At 43.0% G+C, this 19520-nt stretch overlaps 1 protein-coding gene and 1 pseudogene across 5 annotated transcripts; one reads left to right on the forward strand and one right to left on the reverse strand.

Annotated features, from left to right (window-relative positions):
- Positions 1-19520, reverse strand: part of LOC142374498 (uncharacterized) — a 74442-nt pseudogene that overhangs the window by 2255 nt on the left and 52667 nt on the right.
- LOC142373578 (uncharacterized) lies at positions 365-13909 on the forward strand. Of its 5 annotated transcripts, XM_075456897.1 has the most exons (5): positions 365-718; positions 794-923; positions 6849-7043; positions 7155-7383; positions 11521-13909. In XM_075456897.1, exons 4-5 carry the CDS (start codon positions 7269-7271, stop codon positions 13347-13349), a joined length of 1944 nt encoding a protein of 647 aa, XP_075313012.1. In that variant the 5' UTR covers positions 365-718; positions 794-923; positions 6849-7043; positions 7155-7268; the 3' UTR covers positions 13350-13909. The 5 variants fall into 5 exon arrangements, with proteins under 5 accessions (XP_075313012.1, XP_075313010.1, XP_075313011.1 ...); XM_075456895.1 differs by lacking the exon at positions 6849-7043; XM_075456896.1 differs by lacking the exon at positions 6849-7043 and having other exon boundaries at positions 797-923.

The raw sequence follows: 19520 nt of genomic DNA on the forward strand, positions 1-19520 counted from the left end.
TATTATAGGGAAAGCCATTACCATACAATTGGTGCTTTTGTTTTGAAAACCGGAAGTGAACCTACCCTCGTTGTAGCTAGCTTGAAACTGCCGTTTTGACAGGAAATGACAATCGGTGACGTCACGTTATGTTGCATCTTGGGTAGTTTGATAGGTGTAGAGGGTGGGGTGGGTAGTAGTAGTGAGTAGGCCAATAATGTTTTAAGGGGATCATAACAGCTGTACATCTAGTCTCCATTGATTATCTGTAGAATAAACCTATAAGTGGCCGTTTAAAAACGTTTAAAAATACGTGCTTCCGGTACACTCGCTTTTATTTTGAAAGGCTTCGAAACAACTTCCGGTCCTCACAGCGCAGGTCTGCAGCCAGACTCTCTTGGTAGTAGGAGAAGTAGGCGGTTTCGAACACAAACTCTGAGGGGTCTACGTATATTGTGTCTATGGCCATATCAGCCTCCGCTTCGGTGTTAGCTCATCATCATTCAGGCAGAGAGGAAAAAGTAGGCCGCGTCCCTCCCCCTGATCTCTCGCTTCCTGCCTCTTCGGCGCTTCCGCTTCCGGCTCGTTGTGCTCGCCTCTCACCTCGGAGTACAGCTTGCTGTTTGTGCTCATTCGTCAGCGTTTAATCTAACTCAAACATAACTCATTTGTAGATCCGGCGCTTTCGTCTTGGTCCCGGTGATATATCGACCGTCTACCACCGCCGACCAGAGCACAGGTGAGTCATGGTGAGCCTTCGTTGCTAATTGTTTGTAGCCAGGTGCTAAGCCCCTTTCCGCTCCTCCCCCTCCAGCAGTCTGCTGGTTGCATGGTGTGTGGTGGCTGTCTTCCCCGCTACGCCGACTCTCTTCACCCTTCTCCCTCTTTGGACAGGACGCACATTAACCGGACTTGGAACCGGAGTTCATGGACACTAAAGCTAAGTAAGGAGAGCCCAGAGTGATCACGGCTATTTAGCCACGGCTGCTTTGTTACTGCTGCTTCGCTGCCGGTGTTATGCCGAAAAATGCATCCCCTGATTGTCCCCTGCTTTAAAGAAAGAATGGAATGATATAACTACATTATCATTTGTTTACCTGATTGAATTAACAGATGCAAATTTCAATAAGTTCAAAATTGTCTTTAAAATTAAAATAATCAAATTTCCTAGTTTTAGGTTCAATTTTAGATGATTTCATCTGGGCTTTACTGAGTAAAGATTGATATTCATAGAAAATGTCTCCAGCCGTCTTACTATAAAAGTGTTAGTCACGACCCTTACTTTGCAATATTTGCACAATAATATAATAATAGGTGAAAGATGCTATAAAATTTTCAATTGTCGGATTATCATAAGTGTACATGTATTATTAATCCAAATGAAAAAAAGATGAATGAATGAAAAACCATTGTCAGCTCAATATTCTCACAGTAACTTTATTGGATAAATGGAATAATCCACACCTGAATTACCCCGCGAATGAGGATGCTTTTCTCGGTATAACACCGGTCTGTTGCTGCTTTGGGGGCTTGATTCGGGGTCCTGTCGGCCGTCTCTGGTCGACTCGCTTTCTGCTGCTGACCCTGTTTCCTATTACTTCTGCGTGTGTGTGAGATCCCCGTTCAAGATTTTCTTTGTGTGCATGTCACGTTTTTCCTGTGTGAGTGGGGTGCTCATCTTCCTGTTTGGATACACTTTTCCTTGTCTACCCCTCCTCCAGCCGGTAAGCCTCATCCTGTACCCCCTTTTTCAGTTGGGCTCCCTTATCTTTTTTTTTTTTTTTTTGTGCCAAACCTCGTGCTTATTTTAAACAATAACATTTTGTATGTGATCATTGAACTTTGTCTCCTGCCCTCCCTGAGTGTCCTTTTGTAAGAGCTGATAATCGACTTTTAGTACGGGTCCTTTGGCCCTAACCCAGGGTGGCGTTGTTGGTAAAAAGAAAAAGATCTTCTGATACATAACCTAGTAATAACCCTCGTGTCGCCACATACAGAAATGATTCACCTTTATCTTCTTGGGCTGTGCCATCCCCGTACAGAAGTTGGACTTACCGAATGTAATTGAACAGTTACTAGTGATATGAACAGGCCAACCACTGTCCACGTTATGTTCTTGGGATGTGATAAAAAACGTGTGTGTGTTGTTTTTAAACGTGTATGTAATGTAACATCTGACAAGCAGAGAAGCTTCATCTGTCCCTGTTATTCAGTCCAGTTCTAACCAGTGATGCTATCTTAAAGTCTTGGACCATTTAGGGACATACATTGGGCCTCATGCAACAACCGTTCGTACGCACAGATTTGTTCTTAAATCGTCCGTACGAGTGATTTAAGAGAATTGGCGCGTTCACCAATCTTTTCGTGTTTTACGTTTTCTTTCAGGTACCAACAGAATTTACAAGTGATCCAGAGCTGTCGTAGGAGTTTCGTAAAATAGTCCGCTGTTATTAGAATCAAGTTTGCTTGACTAATAAATTGTATATTTAATTACTTTGAAGCAAACATTAATATACATTATACCCCATAATTATGCTGAAATTATTCTGTTTGACTTAAATTATGCACTAATTCAGTGTTTCTCAATTCCGGTCCTCGGGTACCACTGCCCTGCATGTTTTCGATGTTTCCCTCCTCCAGCACACCTGATTCAAAGGAATGGCTCCTGATCAGGCCACTGCACTGAGTTGATCATTTGAATCAGGTGTGCTGGAGGAGGGAAACATCGAAAACATGCAGGGCAGTGGTACCCGAGGACCGGAATTGAGAAACACTGCAGTAATCGAAGGTTAATCTGACTCTGTATATAACAAGGTCAATGGGAAGTGTAACCAGCGGCTGACTTGCTACTTTTGGATGCCTTAGCGTGTCAGGCTCTTGGTATTTCCTGCGGAGACAGACGAATGGCTGACATCGCGATTTAGATTGCCAAGGACCGTGCTGCTGCAAATATGCAGCTTGCTAGAGCCACAACTCCAGAGAGAAACACGCCGATCAAACCCAATTCCACGATTCCCCCATTTCTGAGGTCCGTTTCACGAAGCAGTCTTAGTGAAAACTCTGAAATGAGGGAAACTCTGAGTTTTCCGTTTCAAAAAGGGAGGTAACTCAACCTCTCGGTCAGTTACCGTAGTAACAGACTCACTGAACCTAACCTGGTCGGGACCAGGTTTTCCTCAAGAAACCTCGAGTTTCTTTCTGTCTCCGCCCTCTTTCAGCCACACACGCCATATGATTTCCTCATTCATTCAGTCAGCAGAACGAGTTCTTCTACTTCTAGAAGTCCTTTAGGCACAGTAGGAGGCGACTTTTTTCACAAAAATGACATGTCCTTTTGACAACAATCCCGTGGATGAAGGTGCAGCATTATTGCGCAGAGAATTAAATATTAATCAGGAGATGGTTATCAGACCGCGCATAGATGTTTTTGCATTTACAGACATTTATCTTTTTAAGCGGCACTATCAGAATTTTGAATTTTGTTATGAATAGGCTTTAAAAAAGATATATATATATATATATATATATATATAGGCCTATTATATTTTATAATGGCACTTGTGTCTTGGGGGTGGACTCCCTCAGCCACTGCCCTTCCGTTAGAGGTGGCGGTGCTGGGCACCACCCGATTTACGGGCATCTGCCTTCTTTCTGTTTGTGTTAATGTAAATAGGCTTAATTATTTAACAGAACATGATATAGATGAGAAGACATTTATGTGTGAGAAAACAGCATTATGTTGGGATAAAACAACTGCACAGTCAAATAGCCACTTAATATTTACTTTACAGTGTAAAACATGATCAAAATGAGGTACCTCCATGCCGAGGTCTCACCTGTTTGAACAATGTTTTTATATTTCATCTTAAGCTGTTGCCAAGTGCGCTTCTCCCCCGCGGGATTGCAACTTAATGAAATAAATGAATGGGCTACCATTCAAGCAGTTTTCCCTGTAATATTATTGTGATTGTAAAGGACTACATTTAAACTTGTTGCACTTATTTCTAAAAACGTGTTGAAACTCGCCGTATGAGCGCATTAAGATTTCCAATTCGAGGTTGGTGAAAAACATAGCCCCTCCTCTTCCCCGTTTCCATGGTGACTCGTCGAATCGGGGCTCCATTGATGCTGGCTTTTTAAAGTTGTGGCACACACGCAAAACTCAATTTTTGGCCACTGGAACCTGGCCCAGGGGTGTCCAGGTGTCACAGTCCTCTGTGAGTTCTGCGCTCCTCTTGGTCATCAAAACTCTCATCAGTTTATCCCCCATGGTAGTGCTGGGCGGTATACCGGTTCACACCGAATACCGGTTCATAATTTCGTTATGATATGAATTTTTAATATACCGCCATACCGGTGTATTTGATTACACAACGGGGGGAACGCTGCGTCGCGCAACATTGTTTGAGACGGGACCCTTTTCAGTGTTGCGCTTCTAAACACGCATGTTTACTGTCTATGGGTGCCAGGTGGTAATAAGCACTTGCGTTACGCGAAGGTGAAGGTGGATAGGATATACATGGAAAGTTCCGAAATCGAAGCTGCAGAACTAGTAGAACATGCTGACACAAAAGAACTTGTGCCAAAAAAAGGAGCAGTGTCTGTAGTTTGGAAGTTTTTTGGTTTCAAAAAATCCGACGTCGACCAAACAACCATTTTATGCAAGTGTTGTCGGGCTACAGTTGTCGCTGGAGGTGGCAACACGAGCAATTTGCTTCATCACCTTAGCCTTAAGCATGTCGACTTAGATTATCAAGAATGCATGAAGTTAAGGTCAGCACCCGCCACATCAGCAGGTAACGCAAAAGAAAAGTCGAGCCAAATGTCACTTCAAGACGTGTTTGCTAGAGGGACTGCCTACGACCTCATTGGTGCAAAAATATAATTATTACAAGTTGCATTACTTTTTTGTATTGATTTTCATAACAGATGTTTGAAATTTGCACAGTAAAAGTTCTGTATTTTGACTGCAATTGTGTTTGCATTCTGATTCCTCACTTCATTAGAATCATGAGTAGCACTTCTTTGTAAACAGCATCATTTTGTGGGGCGTTATTCTATGACGGTAAAATAGACCATCCTAAATTAATCTACTGCAGTAATTCTGTTCTCAATCTGTAGAAAATGCTGTGAACACCTAATTATGCATGAAAAAAAAATACCGTGATATACCGTGATATGTATTTTTGGTCATACTGCCCAGCACTACCCCATGGTACATCAAATTCCCATACACCGCTGTCCAACAAGTACAAATTAAGAGGGACTTTCATGCCTTGGCTGGACTGCCAATCTTAAGCCCCTTTCACACTGCGACCCGCTACCTTAGCGGGTCCAAATTGCACCTTCGACCCGCGTCGAGCAATGTGAACGCTTGGCGTGTTAGGTGACCCGTGTCGCCTGAAGCCGAGTTCAGGGGGCGTGGCCTAGTGGCAGAGCGTCACACGAAACACATAAAATGCTGGGCGTGTACAATGACGTAGGCACAAGCCATGCGTCGGAGGTAGGGTTAAATACACCTTGAGGACTCGTTTTTGCAATTGTATATGCAGTTCATGGAGATGTTATTTTACGGGGTGTGGATGGTTACAACGTGGGATGCTGCCGAAGAACATATGCGGAGAATACAAGAGCACTATAGTCCCCGAAATGTGGCGGTAAATAACGTCCTCTGCTCGGAGGCTGAGGAGCTCGCGGACCTCCTTGTCTCCCCAGTTGGCCATATTAAAAAATGTCTCGAACTTGATGTAGGCTAAAACAGAATAAAACTTGTCCTCACCTGTCGCTGTTGTTCTGAATCAGCTGTCCATTCTGTCTTTTAAACTCCTCACGTCACGCCACGCCCACGTCCGACCCGCGTCGATTGCGTTCAGACCAAACTCGGCTCGGCAAAAAGACTAGGGTCCGACGCGGATCGAAAGGCGAGACGAGTTGAAACGGCAGCCCGGGTCGGCAGTGTGAACGCAACAGCGGACACGCTAAATTCGCGGATTAAACGCGGGTTATTCGTCAGTGTGAAAGGGGCTAAAATCGGAGCACGAGACACATATACGCATTACTCGTGCTGTTGTGGAGCGCACTGAGCTGAAGGCCAGGTGGGTGTGTCTGGATACAGCGTTTATTTTCATATCAAACCATTTCTTTTCTCTTTTGGTGACGTAATTGCTTCCCATTTCTTCGCTTTAGTAGGTCCCATAATTCCACTGCTGACACTGCTAGCAGAACTTCAGTCTCAGAGCCCGTAAAGTTGTTCTTTTTGCGCCTTGATGCCATTCTCATGACTCAACACTTCCTGGCACAAGAGTGAAGAAGCACAGCTCCTAATATGGTATAATTTTGGGCGTGGAGTATGCAAATCTACTATCCTCGTGCACGTGCACTTAAATACGCACGGGTGGCATTCATCATTTACGCGGGTCGTTTACACACTTTTTCCGAAGTTAAGAGCGTTTGTTGAATCAGCGTGTTCGTACGAGAAAAGTAAGAAAAATTTAGAATAAAAATACGAAAATGTTATTGCATGAGGCCCAATGTGTAGTATGAGCAGAGTGGTTATTTTTTTCATTTTTTTTTTATTTTTATTTTACATGTATTTATGTCTTACCCACAAACATAAGCTGTATGAAGAAATGTGTTCCTGAGCCTGATGAATCCGACATTGTCACCTGTAAATTTTCCAGACTCATCAAGAAGGAAAAGATATTTTTGAAAAATCCATTGATAGAAAAACTAGGTTTAGTTTATGTTCAGATAGTGTTTAACAAACAAAAAGTTGCTGATTGATGTATTTTTCTTTCAGAGTTGATGTTCACTGTTGTGTCTCCATGTGTGTGATGTATCATTTGTATAACTGTGGTTATTCTTTACAGAGATTAACATCTGAATATCACTGCAGAAGACACAGAAATGAATTTAGATTAGGTTCGATTCACCGGTCACTCTACTTTTCTACCCTCACCTATGGTCACGAGCTGTGGGTAGTGACCGAAAGAATGAGATCGCGAATACAAGCGGCCTAAATGAGTTTCCTCCGCAGGGTGTCTGGGCTCTCCCTTAGAGATAGGGTGAGAAGCTCGGTTATCCGGGAGGGGCTCAGAGTAGAAGACACATAAATTAATTTAGATAGTTGTTTTAATGGAGAATTGGCTGACTGGTGGACTTTTGTGTATTTACAGTTTCAGACAGCTGTGCTAGAAACTGCAGAAGATCCAACGTGTACATCCTAAAATCTGAAAAAACATCAGTTATAATCAAGGATTGTGAAGAGGAGAATCTCAGATGCAGCAGGGATGCCTCGAAGGAGGAGCCTCCAACCAGAGGACCCCAGAGGACTCAGTTTGGTGCCCCCCGTACCTGCAGCATCCACATCAGAACTGGAGCAGACACAAGACAGCAAAGATCTCAGTAAGTGGGGAAATGAACCTGCAACTAAACACCACAGTGCATGTGCAAGGTTTTCACTGCAGAGTAGTGTTGTTCCGGGTGGGGCCCACAGGAGCGCACAGGACTAGTGTTGTTCCAATACCAAAATTTTGACTTCAATACGATACCTGCCATAAATACCTCGATACTGAACCGATACCACGGCAAAAATCTAAAAAAGAATCTGGAAAAGAGATGAATAATGGTCCATCTTGGTCTCACTATGGTTTAATTTTCAGCAGCTTGCTCCTTTCCTGCTTTTTGAGCAAATTACTCAAGTATGAGCACATCTCTTCTGTTAGCATATTGGCTTTTGCAACAAGCTACGTTTCTGTCCAATATCAATGTTTGAACAGTGAACACATTAATGACTGACTTACACATTTAAAATACTATTTAATTTTAAACAAAACAAAAATGCCACTAGATGGTATAAGCCATTACACTATGGTGGACAAACGTACGTCAGAGAACTGCAGTGAAGTATTTCAACCTTTTACACTTAAAATAAATGATTAAAAAATATAATTGCCAAAATAAATATGAGCTGTCACCTTTCCGTGGTGGGGGGTTTGCGTGCCCCAATGAGTCTGGGACAGAACCTAGATGAGGGACCAGACAAAGAACAGCTCATAAAACCCCCTATGATTAAAAAAAATTGTTGGAAAATGCGTTCCTTTGCCCGGACGCGAGTTATTGGGGCCTCCCCCTGGAGTCAGGCCAAGGGGTGGGGCCCGGTAGCGAGCACCTGTTGGCCGCCGGGTAGCCTCCCTCCGCCTTAGGGTGGGGGGGACTAGTCCTGACTGTTGTGTGTGCTTTTGTACCAAACAGCAGTTCAGAGTACCCAGGAGGAGGCACTGGGGAGTGTTCCTCCAGGAGCAGAGTGGTGTTTTGTTGTTGGACTTCTGTCCTCGTCACGGACTGTCCATAACGAACACCATTCTCAGGCATAAGGGTGTCCATATGTGCACTTTGCACCAGGACACCCTAGGCCGCAGCTCGATGATCGACTTTTTTTAACTCTTAGCCCCATAATACACACCATTACACCAGTGGAACACTGTAATAATCGCTGAAAAGATTTTACTACCAGAAAGCTAGTATTTTGAGAGAGAAAGAGGGAAGACAATGGATGATTTCAACATGTTTTACATTTATTACTCAAAAAAAGTATCAGGAATGTTTGCTGCCATCTGTTGGCATCTACAGGACAACCACAATAGAAATGGGAAAAAAGTGACATACCGTGACTCCAGCACCTTCAACATGTTTCTAAAGCCTTCAGCCTCCACCACGCTATAGGGCTGCATGTCCTTCGCAATGAATAAACCAATGGCTTTGGAAATTGATTTTGCTTTTGCGGTGTCCTCAGCCAGAGGCTGTTTAAATGCAGCGCTGAGTGTAAAGGGCTTTTTGGCAGGCTCTCCTCTCCTCCCCTCCACTGACGCACTTGGGTGATGTCTGCGCAAATGGCCGGACATATTTGAAGTGTTTCCACTAGCGTATGCAAGACGGTTTTTGCAATGCTTGCATGTCGTAATCGTTCAATCCACGCTTTTGTTGCCAGCATCATCGTAAGTGATGGGGAATCCGAAATGATTCCACACACCTGACTTAAACAACGCTGGTGCATCCTCTATGTCCGGCCTAGGCGGCCCGCCTTCACTACTTCCACTTGCCATGTTTGTGCACGCCGCCACACCTCTTCGCTTTCGCTTCTTTGGCGCGAATTGAAACCACGTGCTAACATACGGGCTACAATGCGAACGTCGAACGTCTGGACACAAAAAAAAATAAAATAATTTTAACTGTGGACCCCGTACGGTTTGCACACGCCCCGCCCCGTGAGAAGCAAACCGTACGGTTCGGAGCGTCCACCAAAACCGTACAATGCCTACCATCCGGCAGCTCAGGGGGCGGGTGCACTGTCAACACCGTGTATGGTGAGGGCGGGGCTCTGCTGACCTCATCTAGAGACATCGTGAGTCGTGGGGTTGAATACTTAAAGGGCCTCCTCAATCCTACCGACACGCCTTCCAATGAGGAAGCAGAGTTGGGGAGCTCGGACGTGGGGCCTCCCATTTCCTCAAGGCTCTGGATGCTGTAGGGCTGTCTTTGTTGACACACCTCTGCAGCATCGCATGGACATCGGGGGCAGTGCCTCTCGACTTTTAGCTCATGGTGGTGTTCCCCCTCTTTAAAAAGGGGACCGGAGGGTGTGTTCCAACTATAGGGGGATCACACTCCTCAGCCTCCCTGGTAAGATCTATTCGGAGCTACTGGAGAGGAGGATTGGATAATCGAATTTCGGATTCAGGAGGTGCAGTGTGGTTTTCCTAGAACTGTGCGCAGAGCTGCGGCCGGCATTGGAGCGCAACACAGCGAGGAGCCATGCGCTGCCTGTGCTCACAGGTGATGTGCACACTGGAGTTCCGAGCAACTGGGGCTTTACAGAGGGAGCTGGCAAACCGATTGGGACTGTGCCAGTCTACCCTGAGCCGAGCCATGCCAGCCGTGTGGGACAGAATTACTCGCACCTCAGCCAGGTATATCAAATTCCCATACAGTGAAGTTGAACAGGCCAACATTAAAGCTCAATTTGAAGCGAGAGCCGGTTTTCCTAATGTGATCAGAGCTATCGACTGCGCACACATTGCTATAAAAGCGCCATCACATGATGAATTTGCATATTAACAGGAAACATTTTCATTCGATCAATGAATGCGTAAATGAAATTAACCAACATTGTGGCGAGGTGCCCTGGTTCAACGCACGATTCATACATTCTGAGTAACCGCATCGTTGGGAACAGACATACAGGGTGGCACTGTGCGTGATGGTTGTGATGGACGTGCATTGAGTATGTGCGCCCCCAGAGTAGAACCGCTGCTCCTCCATACCGAGAGGAGTCAGATGAGGTGACTCGGGCATCTGGTTAGGATGCCTCCTGGACACCTCCCTGGTGAGGTGTTCCGACCCTGTCCCACTGGGAGGAGACCCCGAGGAAGACCCAGGACACGTTGAAGAGACTATGTCTGGCCTGGGAACGCCTCGGGGGTCCCCCCAGACAGGGACGTCTGGGTTTCTCTGCTTAAGCTGCTGCCCCCGCCACCCGATCTCCGGAGAAGACAATGGATGGATGGATGGAAATAGCTACTGAAGATACTTTTAAAAAAATAAAATTATGGCTATCCTCATGAACAATAAAATCCCAAATACACTCTCTCTCAACCTCTGAACTTCTGCAGTCACTAATTTGAAATGTCCATCTAGAAATAATTATTAACAAAACGGCATTTATGCCATGACATTACCAGAAGTGATAGAATATTAAATAGCGTTTGCAAGTTATGCTCAAGTCAACATTACTAGCGTGAACAACATGCCCTTTCACAAGCTAACCAGTTGAGAATGATAAAGGCTCTATGGCAGGGGTGTCAAACTAATCCATGAAAGGGCCGTGTGGCTGCAGGTTTTTGTTCCGAAAACTGTTCGTGTAGGGACCAATGGCGATTTCAGTCAGGTTCGCTAACCTGTCAGTCTTTGAATTCTTTGTAAAGCAGGGGATGTCTGTCAGCGAGGTGCTTTGCCATGTTAGACGTGTTCCCTCCCTTCGTCTGCACTCCTTAGTAGCATGTCTTAACACACCGGCTTCAGTGTGTCTGTTGGCTTGCCATATACAATCACTAATTAACTTAATATGCACATTATTGGAGTATGAGAGGAAAGAAAAGCCATACATGTACATGGAGAACATTTAGACTCCCCAAAGAGAATCCCTGTGTAAGATTCAAGCAGTTACACCGTCTTGTTACCTTCAACATGACCATCAGAAACCATCTTTTCATAAGTTTGGTATTTAGCAGCCGTCATATCATTCCTCTGCAGCACTTCACACAATTTCACTCGCTTCTGGTGCACCTTGTGGAATAAAATAAATAAATCACTCATGTTGTCTCAGTTGTATAAATTTTGTATATTCAATTTCTCATTTTTTGCTTGTTTTGTTGAAACGGACCAGCAACATCTTGAATAATACTCAAGCTGTTGAGGAGCAGGATAAATGCATTTAAACTAAGTTGTGTGTTGTAATATAATGTATATTTGTGTGTCCTGCAGATGTTAAGCAGCTGTTGGTGATTAAAGAAGAGGCTCCCTGGAGCTCCAGTGTGGACCAGCAGGACCCAGAACTCGTCCAAATTAAGGAGGAAGAGGAGGACCCCTGGATCAATCAGGAGGAAGAGCAACTTCATGGGCAGGAAGAGATTGATATCACCAGGCTCTCACTCACTGATGTTACTGTAAAGAGTGAAGATGAAGAGAAACCTCAGCCCTCACAGTTTCATAAAATAAAGACTCCAACCAGCTCAGCTGAACAGATGAAAACAGAAACTGATGAAGAGGAATATGAAGGACCAGAACCAGCCAGAAACCCAGATCCACACGGTCATTTACAACCAAATATTGATGACAAGACGTCAGACTCTTCTGAGACTGAAGTCAGTGATGATGATTATTGGCAGAAATCTGGACCTGAAACAGAGGACAGTTACAAAGATTCGGGACAGATGATGGTACTTAAGTCAAGTGTAAAACATGATGTCGTTTCTGACGCTGCCAAAATATCCTTCAGCTCCTCTGACAGTGGTAAAAAGTTTGTTAATAAGACACGCACAAGAGTGCACACAGGAGCGTTTTGTTGCACTGTTTGTGATGAAACCTTTAGTAGGCATGGAAATCTTTTAAGACACATTAACATCCACACAGGAGAGAAACAATTTAGCTGTGATGTTTGTGGGAAAAGATTTAGCCAGAAAGCAACTCTTTCAAAACACATGAGAGTCCACACTGGAGAGAAGCCATTTAGCTGTGAAGTGTGTAGGAAAAGATTTGGTGAGCGAGGAAGTCTTTCAAAACACATGACTGTTCACACAGGAGAGAAGCCATTTAGCTGTGATGTTTGTGGGAAAAGATTTAGCCAGAAAGCAACTCTTTCAAAACACATGAGAGTCCACACCGGAGAGAAGCCATTTAGCTGTGATGTTTGTGGTAAAAAATTTCGTGACGGAGGAACTCTTTCAAGTCACATGAGAGTCCACACTGGAGAGAAGCCATTTAGCTGTGATGTTTGTGGTAAAAAATTTAGTGTGCGAGGAAGTCTTTCAAAACACATGACAATTCACACAGGAGATAAGCCATTTATCTGTGATGTTTGTGGGAAAAGATTTCGTGAGCGAGGAAGTTTTTCAAAGCATATGACTGTTCACACAGGTGAGAAGGCAGTTTGTTGTGATGTTTGTGGGAAAATATATCGTGACAGAGGAACTCTTTCAAGTCACATTAGAGTCCACACAGGAGAGACACCTTTTGGCTGCATTGATTGTGGGAAAAAATTTAAAAGAAACTTGAATCTTAAGAAACACATAAGAGTCCACACAGGAGAGAAGCCATTTTTTTGTGATGTTTGTGGTAGAAGATTTGGTAACAAAGGAACTCTTTCAAGTCATATGAGAGTCCACACAGGAGAGAAGCCATTTAGCTGTGATGTTTGTGGGAAAAAATTTGGTCACAAAGGAACTCTTTCAAGTCACATGAGAGTCCACACAGGAGAGAAGCCATTTAGCTGTGAGGTGTGCAGTAAAACATTTAATCAAAAAGCTATTTTTCAGCAACACATGAGGGTCCACACTGGGGAAAAACCATTTGGTTGTGAGGTGTGTAGTAAAACATTTACACAAAAAGCGCATCTTCAGAAACACATGAGGGTCCACACTCGGGAAAAACCATTTAGCTGTGATGTTTGTGGAAAAAAATTTAGCCGAAATGAACACCTGAAGATGCATATGAGAGTCCACACAGGTGAGAAACCATCTCTTTGCGCTGCAGGACAGAGGTTCAGAGGGTCCTTTGTTCCCACAGTCATAAGGCTTTATAACAGTGACTGCTGAGTTCTTCTCAAATTGATTTTTATTTATTTGTTTATTTTGCCATTTAGTCATTTATTATTATTTAGTTAGTAGTAGTATTATTATTGTTGTTAATTCAATCATTGTAAATATTAAAAAAAAAATGTTGAGCTACTTGACGAATTTGAATTTCCCCCATTGGGGGATAAATAAAGTATTTTTCTTTCCTATTCTATTCTATTTAGTTGTCGTGTGTGAGGTAAAAGATTTTATGTGCGAGAAAATATTTTAAGACAGTGGAGTCCACAATAAGAAGCATGTGACAGAAACACAAATCTTAATAGACACAGAATTCTGAAAGTAAAGAAATCATTTGACTGGGATGTCTGTTAAAGAATATTTTACCAACCTGAAGAAACATTTAAATTAAGTCAGTAAATAAATATTTTATGGTCACATGATCACTGTCAGCACATAGCAACAGAAATGTGCCTGAGTGCTGCTATCAGTGTCTACACATGCATCCTCACCATGGCTTCTTGCAGTTGTGTTCAATACATTAGCCCAATAACTCTTTGAATTTGTTGATCAGGTATGTTGCAAAGACAGTAGAGTATTTAAAGTCTTACAGAGTAAGCCCCTCACAGTCTTGACTTTTCACTCAGAAGTTTCAGAAGAGTCACTATTTTCCTTCAGATGCACAGCTCTCTGTTGGTTTGTCAGATGTTGTGTAGTCACCAGCTTAATGTCTATGAGGACTACTAAAACATGGCAATAATTTCAAATCACTGTTGCGTATTTTCACATAAACTCCATGAATTGAGAAACCTTCCATAGGATTGTGTGGGGGTGACGACTTGTTTATCTTTAAGTGTACCCTATGTAATGATCAATAATTTACACATTTCTTAAATTAAATTGCTAATTTGTTCTATGACTGGTTGCAGTCTGAGTCTTACTTCCTAAAACACAGCAAATTAAGGGTCCTGTCAAATAGTCCTTTTTGCTTGTGACAGTTTCTAGCTGAGTGAAACTAGTGTCTAATAAAAGAAATGGTCAAATCCTCTAAATACTCTGTATTCAATTAACAATACTGCTGCAGGAATGTGAAAGTCATTGAGAAACCCCCGGATCCCTCAACTGACACGACCGCTGCGGCTACCACATCCATTTCCACCGGTCAAACCGCTGAAGGCCCCTCTCCTGCGAAACAGGTGAAAATAGACCTAAAAGCGACAGGTGTTTTGAAAGAAAGACTTTTTCAGTTGATTCAGTTCTATATGATGGAATATGCAGAAAGAATAGAATTAGGCTGAAAGATCTATTGTTTTATAGCGTACTTAGGTCGTGCATCATGTTTTTGAAAAGTAAGTAATTAAAGCTGCCATCGGCAGGTTTTCAAAATTCCGAGTCTAAAGTCGGAAAATTCGAACTGATACAACTTTCAGGTCCCTCCCCCAACCTCTACCAAGCTCCAAACCGCCCCCCAAACCCCTCCCCCTCTGTGGACGAGGTTGTGCACGTGAGTTCACACCAGTGTGCGGACACACAAGCTGGGGGCAGACTCACGCTCAGCATGGAAGACATGGTTGGTGACTGTTCTGCTCAGATAATAGATAAATAATAAACATATATTTACATAATGCTATACTGTCGACACAGTTCAATGATATATCTATTGTACAGTTGTATGTTGTGGTGTGAAAAGTAAGTTTGCAATGTATCCCAAGTGCAGTATGTTTACAGCCAGAAATAGCCTAGCTATCTAGCTAATTAGCTTTGTAATGTAACTCGCAGTTTGCATTGATTTCCATCTCTTTTTTTACCTGATGTGAATAGAGTTTTGAGACAGTAGCACAGGCATCAGACGACAAATATATCCCTCCAACTACACGCAGATCGATAGCAGCGTGTGCACAAGCTGTGATTGACAGGTAGCGATTCCTCCACCCTAACGTGATTGGTTAAAAACAGCCGGGAGCGCTCGATTTTTGCAAGCACGATTACAGCTTCAGAGGGAGCTACAGAATTTGGGATTTTTCCTAAACAGCCTATTTAATATTCTACTTCCAGAATCCCATGACAGTTCAAGCTAATATGACTAAAAAAAAGTTGCCGACGGCCCCTTTAAAGTAATTATTAAAGTAACTAATTACTTTTGAAAATAAGTAAAGTAACTGGATTACTTTCTTGGAGAAGTAATCAGTAACTAATTACTATTTCCAAGAAACTTGACCAACACTGGCCCGATATACGTACACCATGGATGTATAATTATCTGGATACCGGACCGCAAAATGGCCGCCGTTTATTTCAATGGAGTTGCTCGCTTGGCGTATACGCCGAAATAGTTTCTGACTCCCGGGTTTACTTTCGCATTATGCGGCCCATAGAGCATGCGCAGTAGAGACAACCCCCCTGATGCTTTGGGACCTCCCATCATGCCCCGGGGCGATGAGGACGTGCACGTACATACACATCACTGTGCACGTACACAGCTGTGACGTCACGCTGGGAAAATAGACTTTTCTGGGACGGATAAAAAGTCCATGACTTAAAAATATATAATACAAAGATTAGTAAATATCAGCGGTTACAGCTGGAGGCGTCCTGTGAACAGTTTTACAGGCATCTCTTTTACTATTGCGGTCTATGGGAAAAATGCTTTTTGGGGGACGTGATTTTTTTTGTTGCAATACCACGAGTAGCCACTGGGAAAAATCGGCGTGCCGGTGCAAGTACCAGATCTGCTCGGGTTCCGTCCAATGTTCCCTCTAAGCTGCTCGCACATTTTCAGCGCACAAGAAAATCTATGCAGCGCCTAAAATAAAATTCACTATAAACGTATTAATTTATATCTAATACTAGACCTAATCTAATCTAATTAATTAGACCAATAATGTGTTTTTCTGTACCATTTTTCAATGTAACGCAGTGAGTGACAGGTGTTCAGCTAATGATACGATACTGTTTACTTACGCTATGCAGCCAATCAGAGCATTGATAGTGCTTTCATGTGCCCTGCCCATATGCGCCGTGCAGGTTAGCTAGCTAACAACAGTGTGGCGGAGTTAGGAGTTAAGAGACGCAACCCCTTATCATGGCGAAACGAACGGGCAGCGTCAGCAACACATCCACTCACCAAGCCTAAGTAAAAAACAAATGCGGTTCTTTTAGGATGGAATGGCTGTCTGAGTATGTATCAAATCAAATCAAATCAAATTTATTTGTAGCACATTTCATGTACAAACAATTCAAAGTGCTTTACATAAAATAAAAGCATTGCAGCAGGGACTGGAAGAAGCATTAAAAATACATAAAAGAATATAAAGAGAAACAAATAAAATCATTTAAATTAATTTGAAAAAAAGCAACAGTCTAGATAAATTAAAAGATATTTCATGCATAGACACATGAGAGCAAGGCAAGTTTATTTGTACAGCACAATTCAACTACGAGGTGATTCAAAGTGCTTTACAGAGACATTAAAACAGTAGAAATAAAAAGCATGATTTAAATTTTAAACAAAAAAGAAAGAAATAAGAACAATAGATAAAATCAGAGAAATAAAAAGCGTGATTTAAATTTTAAAGAAATAAGAACAATATAAAATCAGTAGTTAAAATGTGATTAAGTTTTGAGCTTTATTCAAACGCAGCTGAAAATAGGTGTGTCTTCAACCTGGACTTAAACACACTGAGTGTTTCAGCTGATCTGAGGCTTTCTGGGAGTTTGTTCCAGACATGTGGAGCATAGAAGCTGAATGCAGCTTCTGCAGCTTTAACCTGGATTTAAAAATGTCTCCATTTGGTGAAAGTTTAATCTCCACTGGCAGTTTGTTCCACTTGTTTGCAGCATAACAGCTAAATGCTGCTTCTCCATGTTTAGTCTGGACTCTGGACTGGACCAGCTGACCTGAGTCCTTGGATCTAAGAGCTCTGCTGGCTTTATGTTCTCTGAACAGATCACAGATGTAAACCATCAGCAGGCTTTTAAAATCTATTCTGTGACTGACTGGAAGCCAGAGTAAAGATGTTAAAGCTGCTGTGATGTGTTCAGATCTCTTAGTCCGGGTTAAAACTCCAGCAGCAGCGTTCTGGATGAGCTGCAGATGTTTAATGCTCTTTTTGGGAAGTCCAGTTAAAAGAGCGTTACAGTGATGGAGTCTACTGGAGATGAATGCATGGATGAGTTTCTCCTGGTCTGTTTGGGAGAGGAAACCTTTAATTCTGTTGATGTTTCTGAGGTGGTAAAAAGCTGCCTTGGTGACAGCTTTGATGTGGCTGCTGAAAGTCAGATCTGAGTCTATCAACACTCCCAGGTTTCCAACTCGGTCAGTGATTGTAAGGGCCCGAGTCTCAAGATATTTACCAACGCTGACCCTCTTCTCTTTGCTACCAAACAGAATGAGCTCAGTTTTGTCTTCATTTAATTGTAGAAAATTCTCTCTCATCCAGGTGTTTACTTCCTCCAGACACTGACACAGTACGTCTGCTGGGCTGCAGTCGTCCGGTGACAGAGGCACATAAAGTTGAAGAACAAGCGGTGAAACTGGGTGAGGTTTTTTCTTTTTCGAGTGAGAGAGGTCTACTCTGCAAAACATGCAGGCTGCAAGCATGACCCATCCCATGGCCAAAGCATGACTCTCACATATAACATATAACATACTACACATCTCATGAACAACAAGATTTTTTGTCTTTTTCATTTAAAGTGGGCCAAATCACTTATATTAAAAGTAAACAAATGAAAATTGCTGCTGGGATTTGATTCTTTTAATAAGCCATGTAACTTTCTATGATCCAAGGTTTTAAACAGGTGTGATGCTGGTGTGTGGCCACAGCGTGATGTTGCTCACAGTGGTCCTCAGTGGGCTCAGGGAGCCTGTGTGTATGCCCAGACACATGAAAAATTACAGGGAACATTGGTTCCGTCGTCTGCTGATTACGTCACACAATATGGCTGTCCACTTGAATGGGAGTACATTGTGATTGGCTGTACATTGGACAGTTACGTCGGAGAGTTTTTTGGAGGTCTTTCGGTGATCGGCAGCAGCTATGGAGAGCGTTTATGAAGAAATTAAATATTTCCTACAAAATAGTGTGTACCATACCTTGACCACCACCAGCCCCAAACCTTTAAAATCTAGTTTGTTTTGTTTCATCATTTTGGCCTTGGTTCACTCTGAAGAGAAGCTTCATTTTCATTTTTGTAAATTGTTTGTGTGCTGAGCAGCAATGACCTCTTTCACTATATGTGTGTGGACTCCTGTACATAAAAAAAAAATTCTTCTGTTGGATATGTGTGTATATACATACACGACATATATATATAAAATAGAATAGAAACATACTTTACTCATCCCCCAATGGGGGAAATTCAAATTAGTCAAGTAGCTCAAAAAAATAATTATAAATATTTACAATGATTGTATATTATCCCTCCATTCCTCCGCTACAACCTCTGTGTAACTATAGAGGAGGTTGGAGCTGAGCTCAGGAGACTTAAGCCAGGGAGGGCTTCAGGCCCAAATGGAGTCTGTCCAAGGCTTCTGAGGGACTGTGCTGGTCAACTAGCAGTCCCTCTTCAGAGGCTCTTCAATATGAGCATTCAGATGGAAAAAGTCCCGGTGCTGTGGAAAACTTCTGGTCTCATACCGGTGCCCAAATTAGGGCAACCGGTGGAGCTGAATGACTACAGACCGGTGGCTTTGACATCTCATATCATGAAGATCTTGGAGAGACTCCTTGTTCGTAACATGAGATTGCAGGTTGCTGAGGATCTTGACCCCCTCCAGTTTGCCTACCAGAAACACATAGGAGTGGAAGACACGATTCTGTACATGTTGCATCGGGCATATGCTTATCTGGATGTGCCTGGTTCATATGTGAGAGTCATATTCTTTGACTTCTCCAGTGCCTCAAACACCATACGGCCTCCCATACTGAAAGACAAGCTTCTAGGTATGGGTGTGGCCCCCTCCCTGACATTGTGGATTATAGACTATTTGTTTGCCAGACCACAGTATGTCAGGATGTGGAAATGTGTTTCTGGAACACTGGAATGCAGTAATGGGGCTCCGCAGGGTACTGTTTTGGCTCCTTTTCTTTTCACCCTGTACACATCAGACTTCAGGTACAACTCAGAGTCCTGCCACATTCAGAAGTATTCTGATGATACAGCTGTTGTGGCATGTGTGCAAGGAGTACAGGG

This window comes from Odontesthes bonariensis, chromosome 23, assembly GCF_027942865.1.
Source record: "Odontesthes bonariensis isolate fOdoBon6 chromosome 23, fOdoBon6.hap1, whole genome shotgun sequence".
Classification (NCBI taxonomy): domain Eukaryota; kingdom Metazoa; phylum Chordata; class Actinopteri; order Atheriniformes; family Atherinopsidae; genus Odontesthes; species Odontesthes bonariensis.

Coding starts and splice junctions, on each gene's coding strand:
- LOC142373578 (XM_075456897.1), top strand. CDS start 7,269: ATGCCTCGAAGGAGGAGCCTCCAACCAGAGGACCCCAGAGGACTCAGT. Junction 7,384..11,520: donor ACAAGACAGCAAAGATCTCA/GTAAGTGGGGAA, acceptor TGTGTCCTGCAG/ATGTTAAGCAGCTGTTGGTG.